The sequence below is a fragment of the Apis laboriosa genome, unplaced genomic scaffold (genome assembly GCF_014066325.1).
Source record: "Apis laboriosa isolate Shangri-la unplaced genomic scaffold, ASM1406632v1 scaffold64_cov150, whole genome shotgun sequence".
NCBI classification, from domain to species: domain Eukaryota; kingdom Metazoa; phylum Arthropoda; class Insecta; order Hymenoptera; family Apidae; genus Apis; species Apis laboriosa.
The window spans coordinates 1,499,859-1,520,010 of NW_025224011.1; the positions used below are offsets into that span (position 1 = coordinate 1,499,859).

The 20,152-nt window shown below is 33.5% G+C and overlaps 1 protein-coding gene across 1 annotated transcript in view; it reads left to right on the forward strand.

The window, feature by feature from the left end:
* LOC122718504 overlaps window positions 1–15,630 on the forward strand; it is an 81,886-nt gene extending 66,256 nt beyond the window's left edge. Inside the window, exons 3-5 of the mRNA XM_043943593.1 lie at window positions 8,366–8,629; window positions 11,613–11,842; window positions 14,225–15,630. Of these exons, the coding sequence (XP_043799528.1) occupies window positions 8,366–8,629; window positions 11,613–11,842; window positions 14,225–14,569 (839 nt within the window). The 3' untranslated portion in view covers window positions 14,570–15,630. The remainder of the gene's footprint in view (window positions 1–8,365; window positions 8,630–11,612; window positions 11,843–14,224) is intronic.
* The last annotated feature ends 4,522 nt before the right edge of the window (window positions 15,631–20,152 follow it).

The following is a 20,152-nucleotide window of genomic DNA, read 5'->3' on the forward strand; positions in this document are numbered from 1 at the left end:
TAATTCTCAACTGTTAGAGATTGGTCAACGCGTGTGTTTGTTGTTATATATCTTGGGGCAGTAACAGACTGGTCATGTATGGGGTTAATAGGCAGTGGTATATACAATTTACTCTCTCTCTGGCCAATCTCTTACAAGTTAGAATTGTCTACAAATTGTAAGGTTAAGAGGTTTTTGATTCTGATGCAATATTTTTCTCTCCTTCGAGACTCTGAATCTGTCTCCATCGAATAAATGTGCTTAGAAAAGAGTTCAAATGGAAATTAAAAAATGAGAACTTGAAAAGATAACTACTAAGATCGTGCCATTCACGTCTCATTATTGCGGAATTGGAATTTACTTTGATTAATTGCATTACTCGTTATAACTTGGAAACTATCTATATTCTCTCCTCTAATTTCTCATCCTTATAGATAAGGTTCATTCCATATTTCATTCTATATCATTAAATTATAATCACATTGTTCATATTACTATGTTATGAAGAATCTATTTATTAGATTATTTAGATTATTTTATTTTATTTTAATTTATTAACCTATATATAATTGAACGTGACTGATGATTTTTTCAAGAATCGTTAAATCGAATATCGAATATAATAATATATTTAATGTATATAGACCAATGTCAAAGAGCTTATAGAAATTTTAGGTCTAGCACAATTTTAAGTATCTAACTAACTGCTCTTTAAGATCGGCCACGAGACTCGTTGTGCCAGGCGTCGCCATTGTGTAACGAGCATTAGCTGCTCCATCTAGGGTACTCGATCTCGATAGCAACTTACGTTTCGATTCAAGAAGGGAGATCTTGCGAACGAGTTAACGTTGCCTTTGTTCAGCCTCTGTGGCCGGTTTTCTATAGGCTTTTGCTATAAGATTCTTAAGTTTCTAAGGGCAGAAAGAGCTTCGTTCAAATATTATATATTTGTTATACTTAATAAAGGATATATTATAGATACTTGATACGATGATTTCTTAAGGGTATATACGAGGTCTCGTTGAATTAACAATACCTTCTTACGATAAGCCACATGAATAGTCTATCGTGGTATTTGATATATGACTGTTCTCAATTGTTAACGATCGTTTTCATCCTAACAACAATGTACTTAGACTTAACTCTCCATAAACTTTCATTGTGCGATTGAACTATCGATGGAATCGTATAATTCAAAAAATAATTCACAATACTTGATGAAAGAAATTTCGAAAAATTATTGTAAAATATCGTTGCTTCTTTATCACGTATATGTACCAATAGTTGATATACTTAGACTTAACTCTCCACGAACTCTCATTGTGCGATTGGACTATCGATGGAATCGTATAATTCAAAAAATAATTCACAATACTTGATAAAAGAAATTTCGAAAAATTATTGTAAAATATCGTTGCTTCTTTATCACGTGTTATATGTACCATCTTCAAATGGTATATATATGAATCATAAATAGTCGATTTAACGCTTTATGAGCGTTGTTCAATTCAATCGACGGCGACAATTTTGTAAATGATACTGTCCATGACTTCGATTAATGGCGCGTGTATAAGATATTCGAGAACAACACAGCGTGGATTTAACAATTGAATTTTCACGATTGAGTATGATAGAAATGTCGATATTAAATTTTTTATCGATGGAAAAGATGAAGAGCGATCAGAGCGGGAAAGGTAATTTTAAACAGATTCGCGCGATTATCGCGAATGGCCCCGTTTGAACCGTCCTATACACCGATTCAACACGTGCTACGCGATCGAGATATTGTTTCAATCGTGCACGCAGAGGATCGATGGAAAAAATCAATGGATTAACAAGTTCCATCAATAAACTCTCGCACGCAATCCCGTATCAAATATTGCTCTGTAAAAGCGGATAATATCTGACAGAATTCGAAACTTCGTTTGACGAAGTTCAAATGAACTTGATAAATTCGTCAGGCGTAAAAAAAAAAATGTCCCATGTTCGCTTTTCTCTCCTCGTTTTCGAAAGAATAAAAGTAATTCTCATAGCGAATAAATTTATAACTCGTCAAAGATAGAAGAAACTTTAATTTTACAAAGAAATTTTAATTCTTGACAATATATTTTATCAAGATTGATAATTTATATAACTCGTGCTAGTAACAACAACAACAAGCGAACAACAACAACGATATTTTTCAACGGCGCAAGTAAGGCTCGAGTAAGGCAGGTAGAAATTCGTCCAAAATTCACTCACGCACATTTTCATCAACGCCACGTATTCGCTCTCGCCAATTCGAGAAGCGTTCCATAGAAGCGTGGTTGACGAGCTTCGAGCCATGGTCGAAACATCGTCAAAACATAGAGAACAAAACGAAAGCGGAAAAAAGGGTAGAAAAAAGAGAGAGAGAGAGGGAGAAAGAAACAAAAGAGGATCGAAACGTATCAAAATTTCAGATACGCCCTAGATCCCGGACCTCTTCACAGAGGAAAAAGAGAGGCGGCATTGTGCCTGGCATTCGCCACGAGGAAGCTCACGATTCACCTTGCATAATGCAATAACTTGTCTCGACGAGCGGCGAGCGGACAAATGAAACAAAAGAATCGGTCGCTGGTATTTTTCTGTTTGCGTTCGGACGAAAAAAAGAGAAGAAGAAAAAGAAATAGAAAAGAAAAACGAGAAAATGAGCGGGGAGGGGGAGAGACAGGTGGTGGAGGAAGAGGAGGAACACTCGAAAAACCCCTGAAAAGGGGGAATCCACCCCTGTGCGCGTATCGCGGCCTAACCAAAGGGGGGTTCTGTTGCACACGCCCTATTGTATCGTGGTTAACTGCTGCTTGCCACGGCATAAAGCGATTCAAAAGACAACGAATTATTTAAAATGGCTCGTTAAATTGTTCCCCGAAGCCGTCGAACCGAAGCGTTTTGTCGTTTATTAAGTGGGAGAAAGATTGTCGCAAGCTTGAGGATCGAGGGTTGTTGTTGGAGCTCGTTGAAAAGTTGTTGGGGACTTTTTGGAAACCTTTTGTATGCTTTTTCTTCTTCTTCTTTTTTTTTTTTTTTGTTTTAATTCTGTTCTTTATTTGAGAGGAAAGCAAAGGGTTTTTTGCATTGGTCTTTTTTATTCGGATTGAATAAAATTTTGCATAATTATTTGGGATATTTGTGCGACTGAATTGAAGATAAAAGATATTTTTTCCTTTATTTATTATTCTAGATTTATTTGATTTAATAAACTAAGTCGTGGCAAATTTGTATTTTTATATATTTGTATTTATTTTTGTTTCGATAAAAAGTTTTTTAGATATTTTATACGAATGTTGTTTTTATTTATATCTTTATTTAACTGTTCTGATATTCTGTTTATTTTTGCATCTTTTTTTAAACTAATTAAAAATAAATTAAGTAGAAAATCTTATTAAGTTTATCGACACGATTGAGTTTATTTGATTTTTAACAAAATTTGAGTCGTACAAAAGAAAGATGACACGATATCGAATCTTTCAATGAAAATCAAAAAACGCGTAGATATTTCATCAATTTTCACATAGAACTGTCGTTGCAAATAGAACATATCGATGAGATGGAACAAATCGGTCGCTCTGGACCTCTCGATCATGATGCTTCGCGGAAAGCAATCTAACTTGTCACGTTATTAATTTTTAAACACTAACCTCTACACTGTATTTCCGTATATACGTTCAACACGTTTATTGATTCAACAGCTTGTGATCAATTATTCGTTGTGGCGAAACAAAATGGATGCACCTGTCACTTCGAATCAACCGATATTTTGCGAACGCGATTTTCTTGGATTATGTCAATCATAATGTGCGTTATGAATCTTTTATTATTTTTACGAGATACAAAAGCGAATTGACATGTGAAATCATTCGTGATATTTAATTATGCAAGAAAAATGTTTTGATATTTATTCTTAAAATAAATGGGAGAATGACGAAATAAAAGAGCTATAAATCGAGTTATGATTTCTTGAAAATTTCAATACTTATTTCGAAAATTAAGAAAATTAAAAAAATTTGATTCTCAATAAAATTCCATATAAAAAAGAAATCGATTAATGAGTGATTCTTATAATACTATTTAATTCATTTGCTTACAACGTTTAAAATAAGAAAGAATAGATTTTTTAAGAAAATTCAAATCAACAAAATCGTTATCTGATTCACACTTTTATAAAAAAAAAAATTTTAATTATCATCTAGGAGGAGATATTTTAATTTATAATCACGAAAAAGATTTCTTTCTTTTATTAAGCTCTACGAAATTAATTTCATATTTGAGAAACTGGTCAGTTCGATTTATTTTTCAACAGATGTCTGATTTCCTCGTCAATAAATATTTAATACGTTCGGCTTTATTTCGTGCGCGCTGCTTCCAATCAGTAAAAGAGGAGGAAGCTCGTTTGTGAATGCAAAGTACCTTCTCAAACTTTTATCACGTTGGATTAAAAAACTACCTCGAATTTACAATTCGTAAGAGGAATTTTCTTCAAAAAATATATCGTGAAAACAATTGAGAGAAGCGAAGCCAAAAAACGAAATATATCTATATTTTTAAATTTTTAACACTTTTATTACATTAGAGAAAGACATTGTACAAATAAAAATAAAATTTTAAACTAGCAAATAAATAGATACTTGATTATTTTTTATACAATAATTACGATACTTGGAATAATAATTTTAATTTATAATTTCCTTAATCCACGATATAGATAATTTATATCTATGATATTCGAGAGGCTGATCATATTGCAGAAAATTTCATTAAATTATTCATAACAAATGTTATTTTACTTTCATCGAGGCGATGAATAATTAAAAGATATTCTCTAAACGAACGTTATCAATATTTAAGACGAGAGATATAATAAAAAGAACAAGGAATGCAAAGTTACGATACCGTTGGACGAGCCTCGATTTTCAAGAAAAATCAACGTTGAGTGGCCGCGGTTTTAGATTGGTGCACTTGACTGAAAACGTTTCGTAAAGCTTTGCCGTGGACGTGAAAAGTTTTCGAAGTCGAAAGTTACCGCAACTCGTAGAAAATACATCTTTGTGTTTAACTTTTCTTCTGAACCTTGCAATAATCTACGTGTCAGACTGATTTGATCCCGGCCAACTTTTAGATGCATAATATAAACCGCGAATTAAATTTCTTTCCTCCAAGTCCCTCTTCAACATTTTTATCCTTTGAGTAGATTTTGAAAAATTAGAAACTTTGATTAATTGAAATATTCTGTGAAATCTAGAACTTTTGCAAACTTCTGATGCAAACTTAAATTACAATTTTAAGTAAACAATCAAACATTCTTTTATTCGTTTGTTTTCTATCTTTCAAACGTGTCTCATCACGAATATATTATTTATCTCTTAGAGTTTTCTTCCCTTAATATCGAACTTTTATTCTCTATCGTATTACATTTTCTTCTTAAAATTAATATTGACTTTTCTAATCTTTGAAAAATTCCCGTTTCAAAATAAATAAAACCTATTCGCGTCGACTCGTAAACAGGGAGCAAAGATCTCTCGCGATTCACGCTATAAGAGATTCAACAGTTCCGTGGAAATGTTCGAAAGATCGCAGTCGTGTGGAACAATCACGGATTTACGATCGTTTTATTCCCTCCAAATAACTATTTTATTTTCCTCCTTATTGATGGATTGTTGAAAGATTTGCCAAACGGGAAAACGAAACTCGTAATGGAAAAAGAAAAAAATCTGTCCAAATATATCACGTTTGAAATGAAAAATAATTTTCAAAACTTCATACGACATAATTTAAATTATATTTTTATAGCAAGAAACATCTAAATTCTTTCGTTCAAAATATATTTCGCAATTTCATTTCATAACGAAATATAAAAAAGGAAAATTTTAAATATACAAAAGAACGAAAATCCCTCCTTTTCCCCCTCCACAATCCTATTCAAAATTTCGTTTTCAAAATCCTTATTATCAGTATAATAATCATTTATCATTCGAAAATACTTCGCTCATTGCCAACTAATTCTTCTCGCCGATCCCAAACAACCCATTCTCATTTTCACAACTTTCGCGCAATCTCAAAAATGAATATTCGCTGGCAGAAACAATAAATCGGCCATTCCCCCGTTTAATGGCTCGAACGCCGCCTACCTTCGACGCCTTTCACGCAATCGTTTCGTCCCGATTCCACCCCACCAACCCCCTGGAAAGGGGATAATTCCGCTTGTTCACGGTTTTATCGTGTCCGTTCGCGGTTCGACTCGTGTGCCAAGCGCATGACAAATTCGCACGATCTGGAAATCATTCACGAATTCTACTACTTCGCCGCTTTTGCTCGTGTCTCGAATACCGGATGCCATCTCCATTCCCTATTCCCCATCGCCATCTTCCACTCCCTTCCTCTTCACGCGCTGCTACGTGTATCTCTCTCTCTCTCTCTTTCTCTGTCTTTTTTTTCTCTCTTTTTATCTCTCTCTCGTTTCGACTGCGTTGACGCGAACGACGGATCCGGTTATTGTTTTAAGTGGCACGTAGTTGGCTCGCGATTTGACGTGGAACGAGTATTACGATCTCGAGGAATATCGTTTTTTGGCCACTGAATTCTTTCTTCGATGGAAAAGGGGAGGGGGGAGGGGTGATGGGAACGATCCGAGTTGAGATTGATGAGGGCTATTCGGTTGGTTTGGAATTTTAGCAGAATTTTATCAGTTTCGAATTTTTGGTTTCCTTTCATTGCGCATTTTTTTTTTTATATGTTGCGAAAAATTGGTAAAAACTTTTTTAACAAGATGATTATTTCGTTTATTCGAAATCACAAAAGCAGAAATTGTACAATATACAACAATGGCAAAAATTTTTCAATGTGTTTCTGAAGAAAAATCGATCGGGATTGATTTTTATTCAAAAAAAAAAAAATTGAATTTTCTAGATGGAACGATAAGAAACATTTTGACGTTTTGCAAATTAACGTTTTCCTTTTTTGCAGATGTTCGTACTAAAAATCGAATACGATAATAACAATAATTAGAACCTCACCCCAATCGGCAATTTTCAACGGTGCTTGAAAAATTAACGCAAAATCAACGCCCTCTAATTAAGCAATCAAATATTCTCTCGAATACGGCGAAAACTTATCAAACGGCGCGACAAAGGAATACAAATTTCACAATCGATTCCATGCGAAAATATTGCCGTTTTACGGCGTACAACCACTCGAAAAATGTTCGATTGCATTTTCGAGGACGATAATTATACAAACGCATGGCCGGATCGGATATTTTTAATTAGCCAGCTATTTGCCACGCTTGCTCGACGAAGCGGCGATAAACAAATTAATGCGACCGTGTTAAAAACATTCGTTTGGTAGAGAGAGAATGAAAAGGGGCGGGAGGGAGAGGAAATTACTCCCTTGTAGGGATTCGAGGTTTCTCTCTTTTTTTTTTTTTTTTTTTTTCAACACCTACCCATTACACCAATAATTGCTATTTTTTTTTCCACACCCAGTCGACCGGCAAATGGAGTTCGACTAGCTTTCTCTGTAAACTTTTTCGACGCTTGTTTACGCGACAGGCCAACTGGACAAATTCTGTCGTATTTTTCACGCTGTCGTTCGTTAAATGAACGAGAAGACTTTTCGCTTGCTTTGAATATTCTTCGTTGATTTGTGTGATAATCTCTTTTTTTCCTTTTTTTTTTCTTTTTTTTTCGTATATATCTGAAAACAGTGTGTATCCAAGTGTATCCAATCTAATACTCTTGCAGAAATTCTCTTTCATATAATTTGAGCAATTTTGAATCATTTAAAGTTGTGTAGGAAGAACGTGAAAGAATTAAGGGTTCAATTTAATCCAAATATAATAGATCGAATGAAGAAATAAGTAATTGGTATTCAGTGTATTAAGTAATATAAGTTTGGACAAAATTGATAGTTAGGTTTAAAAGTAAAATAATGGTTTAAACTTGTGGTGGACTAAATTTTTGTTTTTTGAATAATATTCCTGACATCGATGTCAAAAGAAAATGATCGATGCGACGATATATCAACCATATATACTGGAGTCATAAAATTCTGGATTCTAAGATTTATCTTCCATCACTAATATCCCACTTTTACTTCCAAAAGAATCCTCTTTTTCCTTCCATTTCTCTCCATTACTAATTCCAAGAAAAAACTCCACGATTCCATTTCTTCCTATTTCCAAATATCTCTCTCTCTCTCTCTCTCTCTCTCTCTCTCTCTCTCTCTCTCTCTCTGTCTGTCTCTACTTTTGTCCATGATTTCAAAAAGATATTGCCTCTCCGCCACTAATTCCAACTTTTAACTTTCCCCATTTCAAAAATTTTGCCTCTACTAATTCCAAAAACAAATGTACAAATCTTCTTTTTTTCAGGCTCGTCCATCCATCTCCGCAGGATAGACGTGCCGAGTATAGCCGACCCGAGGTGGGAAAAAGTGGCGCTGAGATGCGAGTACGATCTGGACGGCGAGGAATTGTACTCCGTGAAGTGGTACAAGGATGGCGCGGAGTTCTTCAGGTTTATGCCCGGCTCGAGGCCGCCCGGTCGTGATTTCCAGCTGGAAGGGGTGTACGTGGACGTGAACAAGAGCGATAGCAAACAAGTGACGCTGTTGGGACAGGCGAACAATCGGAGAGGTTTGTATAGATTCCTCGATTCCCTCTCTTTACACAATTTAAGCGATAGTTGGTCGTGCGTGCACGACGTGGATGGTGTTTTGCCTGCGATATCGCGAGGTCTTCGAGAAGGATTCACGCGGGTTCGAGGTCGACAGAGAGAGAGTCGTGCGCGAGGATCGAATCGTAAATCGTGTGAATCGAGAGTGTTTTTTCAGAGTAAAGCTTTCGGGAGTTGAGAGTATTTTTTTCTTTGCAAATGGACATTATTTTGAGAGTGATTGTCCGATTGTCCATAGAGAAACGAGAGAAAGAAAGAGAGAGAGAGAGAGAGAAAGAGAGAGTTTTATTTTAATTTTAAGATGGATTTGTGAACTGAGAGGAGGTTAGTTAAGTGGAAATGTTGAGAAAAATGTGAAAGATGTGCAATTTGCAGACGAATTATGCGGTTTAATCTGCTTGATAAATTATTAATGAGTGACGAAGTCTGGAGATGTGTGTTTTTGAGATGTATTAGTATTAGTTTTGCACTTTTGAGCAGGATTTTTAATTATTTTTGTAATCAGTACTGAAAATAATTCATTCATTTTCCGTTTTTAAGATTATTTGAAGTTATCTGATTATTGTGAAGTATATTGTGATTTTTTTAACAAGAAATTTTTATGAAGATTTAATTTTTTATAAAGATTTGTTTTGAATGTTAGAATTTTCAGAATAATATTCCTTTAGTAGTAACTTCTTCTCTTCATGATACATCTTTTCTTTCAAAATACCATCCCCTTAAATATATCACAGTTTCTAAAGAAGTCTCTACATCCAACTACACTATATAAATTTACACATTTTAAGTTAAAATTCAATCATTGTCAAACTTATCTTCTTCGTTCTATCTTCACCTTAATCTAACTAATTTTAACTTTCTCCCAAGACAAGAAAATACCAAAGATAAAAAACAAAGATAAAAAGATAAGAATTTTTTTCAAATTTGTAAAAAAAAAAATTCCTGAAGATTCTCTCCCAATTTCAAATTAAAATCGAAACAACAACTCCGCGAGATTTTCCCAACTTGTACCGAGAGAATGATGAAAGTTAACGGGCTGGTAGAAATTTCGCTTAAATAATCAATGAACTTTCCTTCTTGTGAACGAGGTTGGCCCCTATTAAATTTCTATTTTCGCCCATTTTTCACTGTTCCATGGGGATCCACGCTATTTCACATCTTTCGTAAAATTTCTAATCTTCGAGGCTTCTAAAAATAACCGATCTAACTTTGTTAATTCATTAACGATGATCTTTGAAATAAGTTTTCAGGGGAGAGAATAAGTCTTATTGTTTTTGATTTCAACTCTGTTCATCCATGATGATTCTTTACATAATTTTAGAAATATTATCAATTTTGGGAGGCAAGGGGGGGAAGGCAAGTTTGCATCGAAGAATATTTTTTTAAGTTTCTATAAATGGAAGTTTTTCGTTTGGTTAAAAAAAAAAGATTTTTGATTAATTATAATGTTTTAAAGATTATTGTATCGTGAGTAGATCACATTGTTGATTATTCATTAAAATTCATACGATTCTTGAAAATCAATTTACTCTAAGATAGTTAAGAATTACTAATTGCAAATAATTGAAATAAATACATGTTTAATATATAGAACTTCAATGCTTTTCAATTTTTAAATAATAAATTATCCCAAACGATATTTTTTCATTTATCAAGAATCATTAAAACACTAATACTTCATTAAAATAGTAATAATTAGAAATAATTAATCTTTTGAAGTGACTTCCTTTGAAATGGTAAACCTACAAATTGAAAAACCATTTATACGCTTTTTAAATCAAAATCTCGCGAGAAGAATCGCGAAATTCGTGTTTAAATTCTTCATTAGAATCGTCTTCGTTGCGACGATTCTGAACATTTTTTTCTGGAAGGAATTAGAGCATATTACAAGCGGTGAAAGAGCAGACTTTGTTTTGCAGCGTGGTAACTTTATTTGAACAAAAAGTTTTTTTTTGGAGATTCGTGCTGAATGAAGAATGGCTGAAGAGCGATTCATTTCGCCCAGATATTGTTTGTGCGAATTTGAGGGTTGGTAAGAGTGAGTAAATTTTTGTTTGAAACGGGGAAAAATTGGAAGGGCGTGTAAAAGAGAGAAAATATGAAGAGTGAAATGCGTTAAAAATTAATTCTTTAAAGATCAATATTATTGCACGATTCTTTTTTCAATATATTAAAAATATATATTTCAAATGTTATCATAAAATATTAAACATTTTTTAGAATAACCTTCCAAAGAGGGTTGTGGATTGAAATTAATTTATAATTATAATTGCTTAATGAATTATTAATTTTTTTTCTTTTTAGTGAAAATTCTAAAGAAAATATTCTACTTAAAGGTTAATAAAAATGTAAACTGAAAATATTATAATATGGAAAAAGAATTTAATTTTGATGATAGCGAAATTATTATTAATCAGATATAATAACAGTTTCATTCAATTTACTTATACTTTACTTACTTTAAATACCTTCTCTAATTATTATTCAGTGGATTAAGATTTTATTAACAGGGATAAAAAAGAATGAGAATATATTCTTTTTTCCAATTTAAACGTTTTATTAAACGTACACTTTAATCTAGTCGACATCAGTGATGAAAATTTATTTCAATTTTTTTACTCATTAAATAATAAATCATATCATACTATTCAAATTTCTTATCTCTTTTCTTTTTTTCTTTAAATATATCCAACAAAAACTATACTTATAAATAAATTAATTTGTATTACAAATTACAAACTAATACTTAAACGAATATGCAATTATTCAAATTCATTACTTGTATCCGTATAATAATAATATCAATACTATTTCTCATAATAGCTCGACCAAAGATGATTACCGTCCAAATCTAAGGATTAATTCGAAAAAAAAAAGAGAGAAAAATAATAAAAATCGAAGCATTTCTTGCAAAAATAATTGGAAACAATTTACACGCGACAGTGAAGGTGAACCTTGTGGGGTTGTACGGGTGCGAGGTGTCCTCGGAGGGGCCGAATTTCCTCACGATCTTCGGCGAGGCGAACATGAGCTTGGCGATCCCCCCCAAGGAACGACCCACCCTCCGTGGCCTTCAACCCTCTTACGAGGCGGGCGAGACGCTCGAAGTGGAATGCAGCTCGGCGGCCAGCTACCCTCCGGCCCGGCTCGTCTTCATCCTCAACGGGAAAGAGGTGAGGGAGGAAAGAAACAGTTTTATGAGAACGTACGGCTATTAGAGCCTGGAGAGACATTCGCCAACTTTAGAATTCCTGATTGTACCCGACGTTGCAAAAAAAAAAAAAAAAAACGAACCAGGCTCCGGGCGAAACTTAGTTTTTCTACCGGGCTCTGGCGATACTCGTTTCCCTCGCGTGTCTTTTCAACCCCCTCCCACCTCCTCCACCCTGGTATTCGTTCAACGTTTGGTTCAACGTCTCGAGAATTTTATGAAAAATCGCGTTGTCGATTTAAATTGAATGAAAATTTTCAAATTATAAATCTAGTGATTTATTTGTTCGTCTGGAATTTTTGTTTTTTAATTTCTAGAGGGTGAATTAAGTTTCTTCGTAAATTCTAGGGGTTGGATTTTTTAGTTTAATTGTGATGTAGAATTGTACAAATCAATTGTCATTTTATATCTGTTTTGATTGTAAATTCATCTAAGTAATTCAATTGAGAGTTGGTCGAATATCATAAATTAAGGAATTGAATATTTTTTAACGATGATAATTGTTATAATTGTTATAAAATTATTTATAAATCGTTTCTCTTTGAAAAATCATTGAATTGAAAATAATTTTTTTTCCCTCATACGTCTTTTGATTGCGTGAATTCGTTTAAAAATAAAAAATGGAATGATTAAATTTATTCCAATTCTGTATCCTCTTTTCATTAAAATATTTTTTTATTTTTGTCCGAGGAAAATTTCCATAATATATGTGTTAAGTCTTCTATATATCTGGATTAAAGATTTATTGTTTCATAAAATTGTAGAATTTTTTATCGTTGTAATGAAAACTGTGTTTATTCAAATGGAATTATTTTAAATCGAAAACGATAATGAATATTAAATTGTATCGAATGAAAAACAGTGGAGAATGTGTGTTTGTGTGTTATTTCTGAACTGAGAATTGAATGTTGCCTTGTTTCGATAAAAAATAATACATTAAATCTTTTTTTATGAAGATGAAAAGTTATTCGTTCTTCTGAAATTGTTTTTCGTGGGAAAATAATCGAATATTGGGTTGCTTTAAATATTACCTTACAGTTTTATTATTATTAAATTATTTTGCAAAGATAATTATACGATAGAAAAATAATTTTCAATTCTTGAGAAGATAATTAAAAGAATAAATTTTCTTCAAAACATATCCATTTTCGAGAAACAATATATATAATTCTTGATCAATTTAATGATATACAAAAAATAAAGAAACTTGATCGAAATCTTGAAAAAAAGAAATTTTAATTTCAATCAAGACTCTTGAAAATTTCATCGTTTCGTGATTTTGAAAATTGGCCGAGTCGTGAGCGGAGGCAAAATGAAACAACGAGAGTTTGGAAAGTTCTTGGAAAATGACTAGATGCTTTTGAATTGCAAATTCAACGCCGGCTAAGGATATAAAATTATGGGAATCGTTTAAAAGATGCTCGTTTAGTGTTCTCGCCACTACTCGCTCGTTTTATTCAGACTCTTCAAAAACTTATTCGGGGGTGAAAGGTAGAAGAAATTAAAACCGTCAGTTTATACTCGAGAAATACTTTTTTCAAAGTTGCTTACTGTGCACTCAGCTCCTGTTTTCGTCTTAAAAATAACAGACGAAAATGCCACCCTATTAAATTCACCCCAACCACTCGAGTCGAGAAAGTTATTTTAGATGCTCGGATAGGATCTTGGGTATCTTGATGGCGTTTCAAGCAGTATAATAAGCTCTAACTTTTTTCTCTTCTCTTCGGTGCACTACCATTACTGTGCTTACTTAAAGTAACTATGATTTTTTTCATACGTTTCTGTATTTCTTCTAAATTATAAATAGAAATTAAATTATAAATAGAAATTCTGAATTCTTGAATTGAATTCGTCCAGGATAGATAAAAGTGATACATTCGTAGAAATATTGAGATATTGTTATCCCCTTTCTATCAATTTAATACTTAAAATATTTATTCATTAATCTATTCTTCTATTTCGAACAATCTCTATTCGATCCACGAGATCCATAATTTGATCAAATATAATTAACAGACGACACAATTCACAACGATTATTTATAACAATATACAACTAATATCGAAGAATATCTTTCCCTCCAGGAAGAAAATCGTATCATCGAAAACATATCACTTCATCAACGTATCACTTTTGTCACAAGATATCCAGAACAAATCCATCGAGCCAATTCATCCCCCAAATTATCCCTTCATTCACCCAAGACATTATCGCCAACACTCGAAACGCTATAGGACCATTATCCACGATCTCGATCCCCCATTCATCCCCCTAATCTAGCATGAAATTTCACTCACTGGAGGGGGAGGGGGATCGGCTAACTCTCGCCTTCTATCGTCAACAGGTGAACAAAGGGTTGATCAGAGAATTGCCAAGCACGAGCCCTACGGAGGACAGCCTCGTGTCCTCGACTCATCTCGGCCTTACTCTTCGATTGGAACGGCACCATTTCCCCGGAGGGACATTAACTCTCATCTGTCAGTCCACGTTGCCGAGGATCAGGGGCGACAAGGCGCTCGAGAGGGTGGAAACCGCGACACTGGCCGCGAGCAATCAACGACTGGCGCAGGAACCGCCCAGATCCGGTTCAACGATCGATGCCCAACCCGTGTCGATCTCGATCTGCTGTTTGTTAGCGATCTTACCATCGTTCAATCACGGTATTTTGCCACTTTTGTATTTTGTTTAACCGGAAACGAATCGCAGATGAAAGCTTCGCGTTGGGATCATTTCGCCACGTGTCGAATTCATGCCAGGATGAAAGGGGGACTTGGTGAAAAGGGATAAAGGAAAGACGAATTTCAGGGGGAATTATTTTCGTATATGAATTGTAATTATTTTAAGAATGATATTTGTGATATTAATGCGCGTGTTCTTGCCTCTTCGCCTTAGTGATAAAATTAAATATACATATATATATAAATTGCGTATAATTAATGAAAATCTGAAAATCTAGAAGTATTCATTTTGCATGAAAACAATTCATTACGATATTGTTATTCTGAGAGGATAGAGAGGCAAGAATATTTATCGGGTATATATATATATATGATTTTAATATTTTTAAATAATAAAATATCGAATGTAATTAATATAAAAAGATAATGTTCCCTCTCCACTAAGCCTTTCAATTATCGAATACAGCGAACCGTTCGATTTAATCTTAAGTCCGGATTAAACTCGGGATAAATTTTTTTTTTTAATTTTCCATTGCCGCTGTAAATTGCTCATATCAGATATTCTCGTATTAATATTTTATATATAATTTGCATCTCGCATCGTCTTCTATATATATATATATATAATCAATCCGAAAAAACAAAGCGTTTCATTTCCTACTTTACTACTTTAACATTCCATTTTATATATCCATCAAAGAAAACTTTCGTCAATTCGTATTTCGTAGCTATTTTAAACGAATATGCTGGCATGTGATCAGTCTCAAAAAAAAAAAAAAAAAGGAATTTCTTTTTTTTTTTAAATTCTTCACTGCCATTGTGGAAATTCCGTTGCTCACACAGAAGACACGTTCATTGAACTGTCGATGATGCACGCGTGGACGTGTATATATTCGAAAAAATAAAAGTACGTAATTTATATAAAAATATAAATTATAAGGTGTATCGATGGTCGCTCGATAAAGAGAAGAGAGACGCTAATAGCAATATAATTTAAAAATCGATAAAAAAAAAAAAAAAAANTCGTTGAAGCGAGACGCGACACTTGTACATAGTGTATGATTGTGAATTTAGATTTACGATGTGTAATTAAGAGGAGAGATTAAAATAAAGGGGATGGGGTAGGGGATAAACACGGTGAAAGTAAGGGGTGGGGAAAAAATTCGTTGTTGGAAAGTTGTTTGGGATTGGGTGGTGAGATCGCAATCACTATGATTATGCGATCGCGATAGTTTTACGAATATACGTGTGTATTAAAAAAAGAAAAAAAGAAAAAAAATGATCGAGAGGATTGATTGGAATTTTGAAGAGACGAAAGGCATAAATTTGAATCGATGGGGGCGAGGAAGTGATTCATATTTATGAATTCGTTCGGGATAATTTAACTTTTTTTTTTTTTTGTTTTTTTTTTCCCCTTGTGGTCTCACGACATCTTTTTTGATGGCGTACAAGAATTTATACATATATACATATATAAATATATGTATATAAAAAATATATATATATATATACACGTATATGTATACACGAATGATTCGTTATATTTACGTTTTATTGTAATTTTACATGATCCATATCTGATCGTTATGATACATTTCAAACAATAAAGAGAAACGTCAGGCATAATGATTCTGTCTTCTTTCATCTCGCAATCCCTCTTTTTTTTTATTCGATGCAGGTAAGACTTTCGTTTAATGTATAAAATGATAATTTTTTTCTTCTTCTTCTTTCATCAAGTAAAAAAACTAATGAGTAATTGAAAATATAGAATTTGATATACATATATATGTATTGTATTACATTATTATTTATGTTTGTTAACTGGGTTAAGTGAAATTGAGAAACGTGTAATGAACAGACTATGAAATATTACTTTATTGTAATGCACAATGTAAATAATCGGTTACTAGCTTCAGTTATTTCTGTAAACCCCTATCTATTCCTCCAATCATAATCATCACAGGCTTTAAATCTTTTACATAACATTAATGCATTCAATGTTTAATTTAACTGCTTAAATACACTTACACGGGGAACATGGTTATCTACATCTTATACCAAGGATTGTGGAAACATAAAATAAAGTTCTTAGTAAGCTTTGCAATCTTATCGTTTCCCATAAGCATAAAGTCACGCTAAACTTTGTTGTTAATGTTTAAAATATTTAATTCTAGAATATGATAATTATTTATGCTTCGTTAAAATTAATAAACAGTATTATAATCTTTCCTTATTACTCTCTTAATATTTTAATTAATATTTAAATAATTTTTACTTGACTCTTTTAAAACTACTCTTTTATTCCTTTCTTTATCAACTAATTTCTACTTACAATTCTCATCTGATTTCTTAAAAAGTTATTCTTCTGTTTCACCAATAAAATTCTTTTCCTCCTTTCCTTACCTCTTTCTTTCTCCATTATTTTTCAAGATCTCAAATATACCAGAGCAAAAGCTACCCTATCAGTTTCCTTAAAAAATTAATTTCCACTTCCACAATTCTCTTTTCCGATTCTTTCTTTCTTCCTTCGCGTTAAAGATATTGCTTCACTTATATTTTTCTACATAAAGAATTACTAATTAATTCCTAAAAAATAAAAATTAATTTCCTCCCCTATAACCTTCTTCTCCTACCATCCTCTTCCAAATACCACACCCCTTAAATTCTCCCTTCTAAATACCTATTCTCGACCCGTGCTTCTTCCTTCCTTCCACATATTCCACTCTCCACCATCCTCATTTCCGCCACCACCGAGTCGAAAGTGATTCACGCGAAGATAGGGGAAGAATTGTGATAACAGGTTGGCCGGAATAAAAGCGATTAGAGATCGGTGAAAGGAAAGGAGAACAATTTAGCGGCCGGTAAACAGTGGAAAACGGGAAATCTAAATCCCAGCCAAAGGATTTCCTGCACCCTCTTCCTCCAACCTGGTTAATCCATCCTCCAGTATTTCGACTTATCGGCTCGAGAATTCACTCGCCTCCTCTTCTTCCAGATTCGATTTCCAGATTAATTAAGGATCGTTGGCCTGAAAGAACACACCCAGAGAGATCCTCTCCACTCCCTCCCTCTTACAGGAAAACGCGTAACGAGGAGTTCGCTTCCGTTTCGTGAGACATCGAAATCGATAATGATATCTCTTTTCAATGATTTGGAAAAAAGGCTCTTTTTAATGAGAAAACTGCAATTCGCAGAGACGTTCGAATTCGCGTCTTGGCCACTTGATCGTTAACAGAGAGAATTGGACTCCTCTGTTAGGAGAAACTGAGGGGGTTCGTTTACGATACACGGAGGAATGGTTTCGATTGATCGATTGGGTTCACGGTTGATAATGTCCTCAGAGTTGTTGCACGGGATTGCACGTGTTTGAAGATCGGGAGAGTGGATAATGAGACGAGTTTAAAGATCGTTTTTAAGGTATTTTTGATTGATGAAATATATTGCTTAACAAGATAATTTTGCAGTTGTCGAGAATCGTAAGATTGGATAATAGAACGAGATTTTATACGTGTATTTTTGATTGCAAGAGATATTGAGATCTTGCTAATAAATTTAAATTTTCTATTTCCTTATTTCGTTTTGTTATAAGAGTTGCGATTGTGCTTGAAAGTGTCGCGTGATCGGATTGTGGAGGGCCTCTTTCAAGTATTACATTGCACAGAGTTTGAAGTTCGTACATATGATTGACAGATATTGAAACATTGATAATAAGGTCTTTTGTGATTGAAAAAGTGCTTCAGTTATTCTAATTTTCTTCATCTATTATATCTTATATTGGTATTTCCGTCGTTATTATATCAATCGCGATGAATGACGGAGCAATTTAAATTTCTATGAAAAGATTATTTTGTGGTACACGTGGTACATAATTTATAAGCATAGCTTATAAAAGAACGAATGTAATTATTGCGTTATATAGTTTATATATACCATTTTTTCAAAATAATTAACGATATTCAATAATTACTTAAATAATCCCCAATATTTAATCCAATTGGAATTTTTTAAATCTCGTGATGAATTATTACAGTTCGAATGAATTGACAAGTGACGCGCCGCACAATAGATTTTCTAGTTTCATCCCAAATTTAATATCTTTCATTTCCTGATTCCAGTAAAACTTTCGTTTCAAAATCCCCTTCTTCGCATCTGCTATTCTCAATAACCCACCGGGGTTAAATCTACCCCGAACGAAACCAGTTTATCTTCAAAATCAAACGCCTAAACCGTTTAAACCATTTTTCGAACCAACAAAATTAGCTACCGAAATATCGATCACACTCTTCAATCAGCTCAATAAATAAATCTCTCCGTATTACGTATCTCGTTCCACAAAGAAAGAAAGAAAGAAAAAAAAAAAAAAGAAATAGCTCTAGAAATAGCGTTCGAACATCAGTTTCAATGATCGGTTTCTTCAGTGCGCCAATGAGTTCGATGAGTTCGCTCGTTTCACCTGGAATGACCTATATACTCCTTCCACCCTTTCCAGATAACCCTTTCGAGATGATATGCTGCAAGGTTGGTTATGAAAGAGGGAGAGAGAGAGAGAGAGTGAGAGAGAAATAGGCAAAAAAGAGAGAAGAGGAGGGGAAAAAGAAAAGAAAGAAATGAGATCAACTCGGATTCAAAAATGGCCGCGAGGTTGTTAGCTTCAAGACGCTCGAAGGCACACGGGTAAACCCGCTATTATCTCGGCATTGTTTTATGGCTGTGACAACGCTGGAGCCAAAAGCTAGAACGCCACTATTCTCCGTGTAAAGGTAGGATGTGTGCTCGTGCTCGTTTGCAACCGTGCCGATTCCTCTTACGGCCGTGCATCCGTTTTCGTTTCTGTACGAGAGACAATGTTCGTAATTGTTCGTCAGAACGCTCTTCTTTTTTCTTTTTTTTTTTTTTTCAATACTGGATGAAGATGACCATATTGGAGGTATCATAAACTCATTCGAGTATTAAATATATTTCATACAATTTTCGATGAAATTGTCGACGGTTGTTTTCTTATAAGAAAATTATCATATTTTCTAGTGTATTTATCTACACATATTGAATGAGAACGAATAAGATCGTGCAACTCTTTTTAAGCGTTATATACATTTGAATGTAATCTGATGATTGTAATAGAAATATATTTTATTTTTATACATATGGCGGGAAGTTTAAATAGATGCAACAAATGTTATAAGTACTATATTATAAGCTACTTGTGCTCGTGTTAAGAACGATTGAATGGCACAAGCATTTCTACAGAATATAAATTATAGATATAATATAATTATAAATATAATACAGAATATAAAATATAGCAATTATATGCGATTGATGGAGTACGTCAGATCATAGATTGATTAACTCGATTGAAGACACGATTTAATTGAAATTGAGAATGCTCGAGCCTAATTGCACGTCTTAATTTCACAATGGATCAAAGATTTCATCGAATGGATCAAAGCGACGAGAAAAGAGTTAAATGAAACAAATGTTATACGTGGGATTTTGCTGATAAATTTGGAGAGAAGAAGGGAAGAGACGCGGAAGCACAGGAAGCGAATCAAGGGTGATATTTGAAATGCAAATGGGTTTACTTAGTCGAAGAC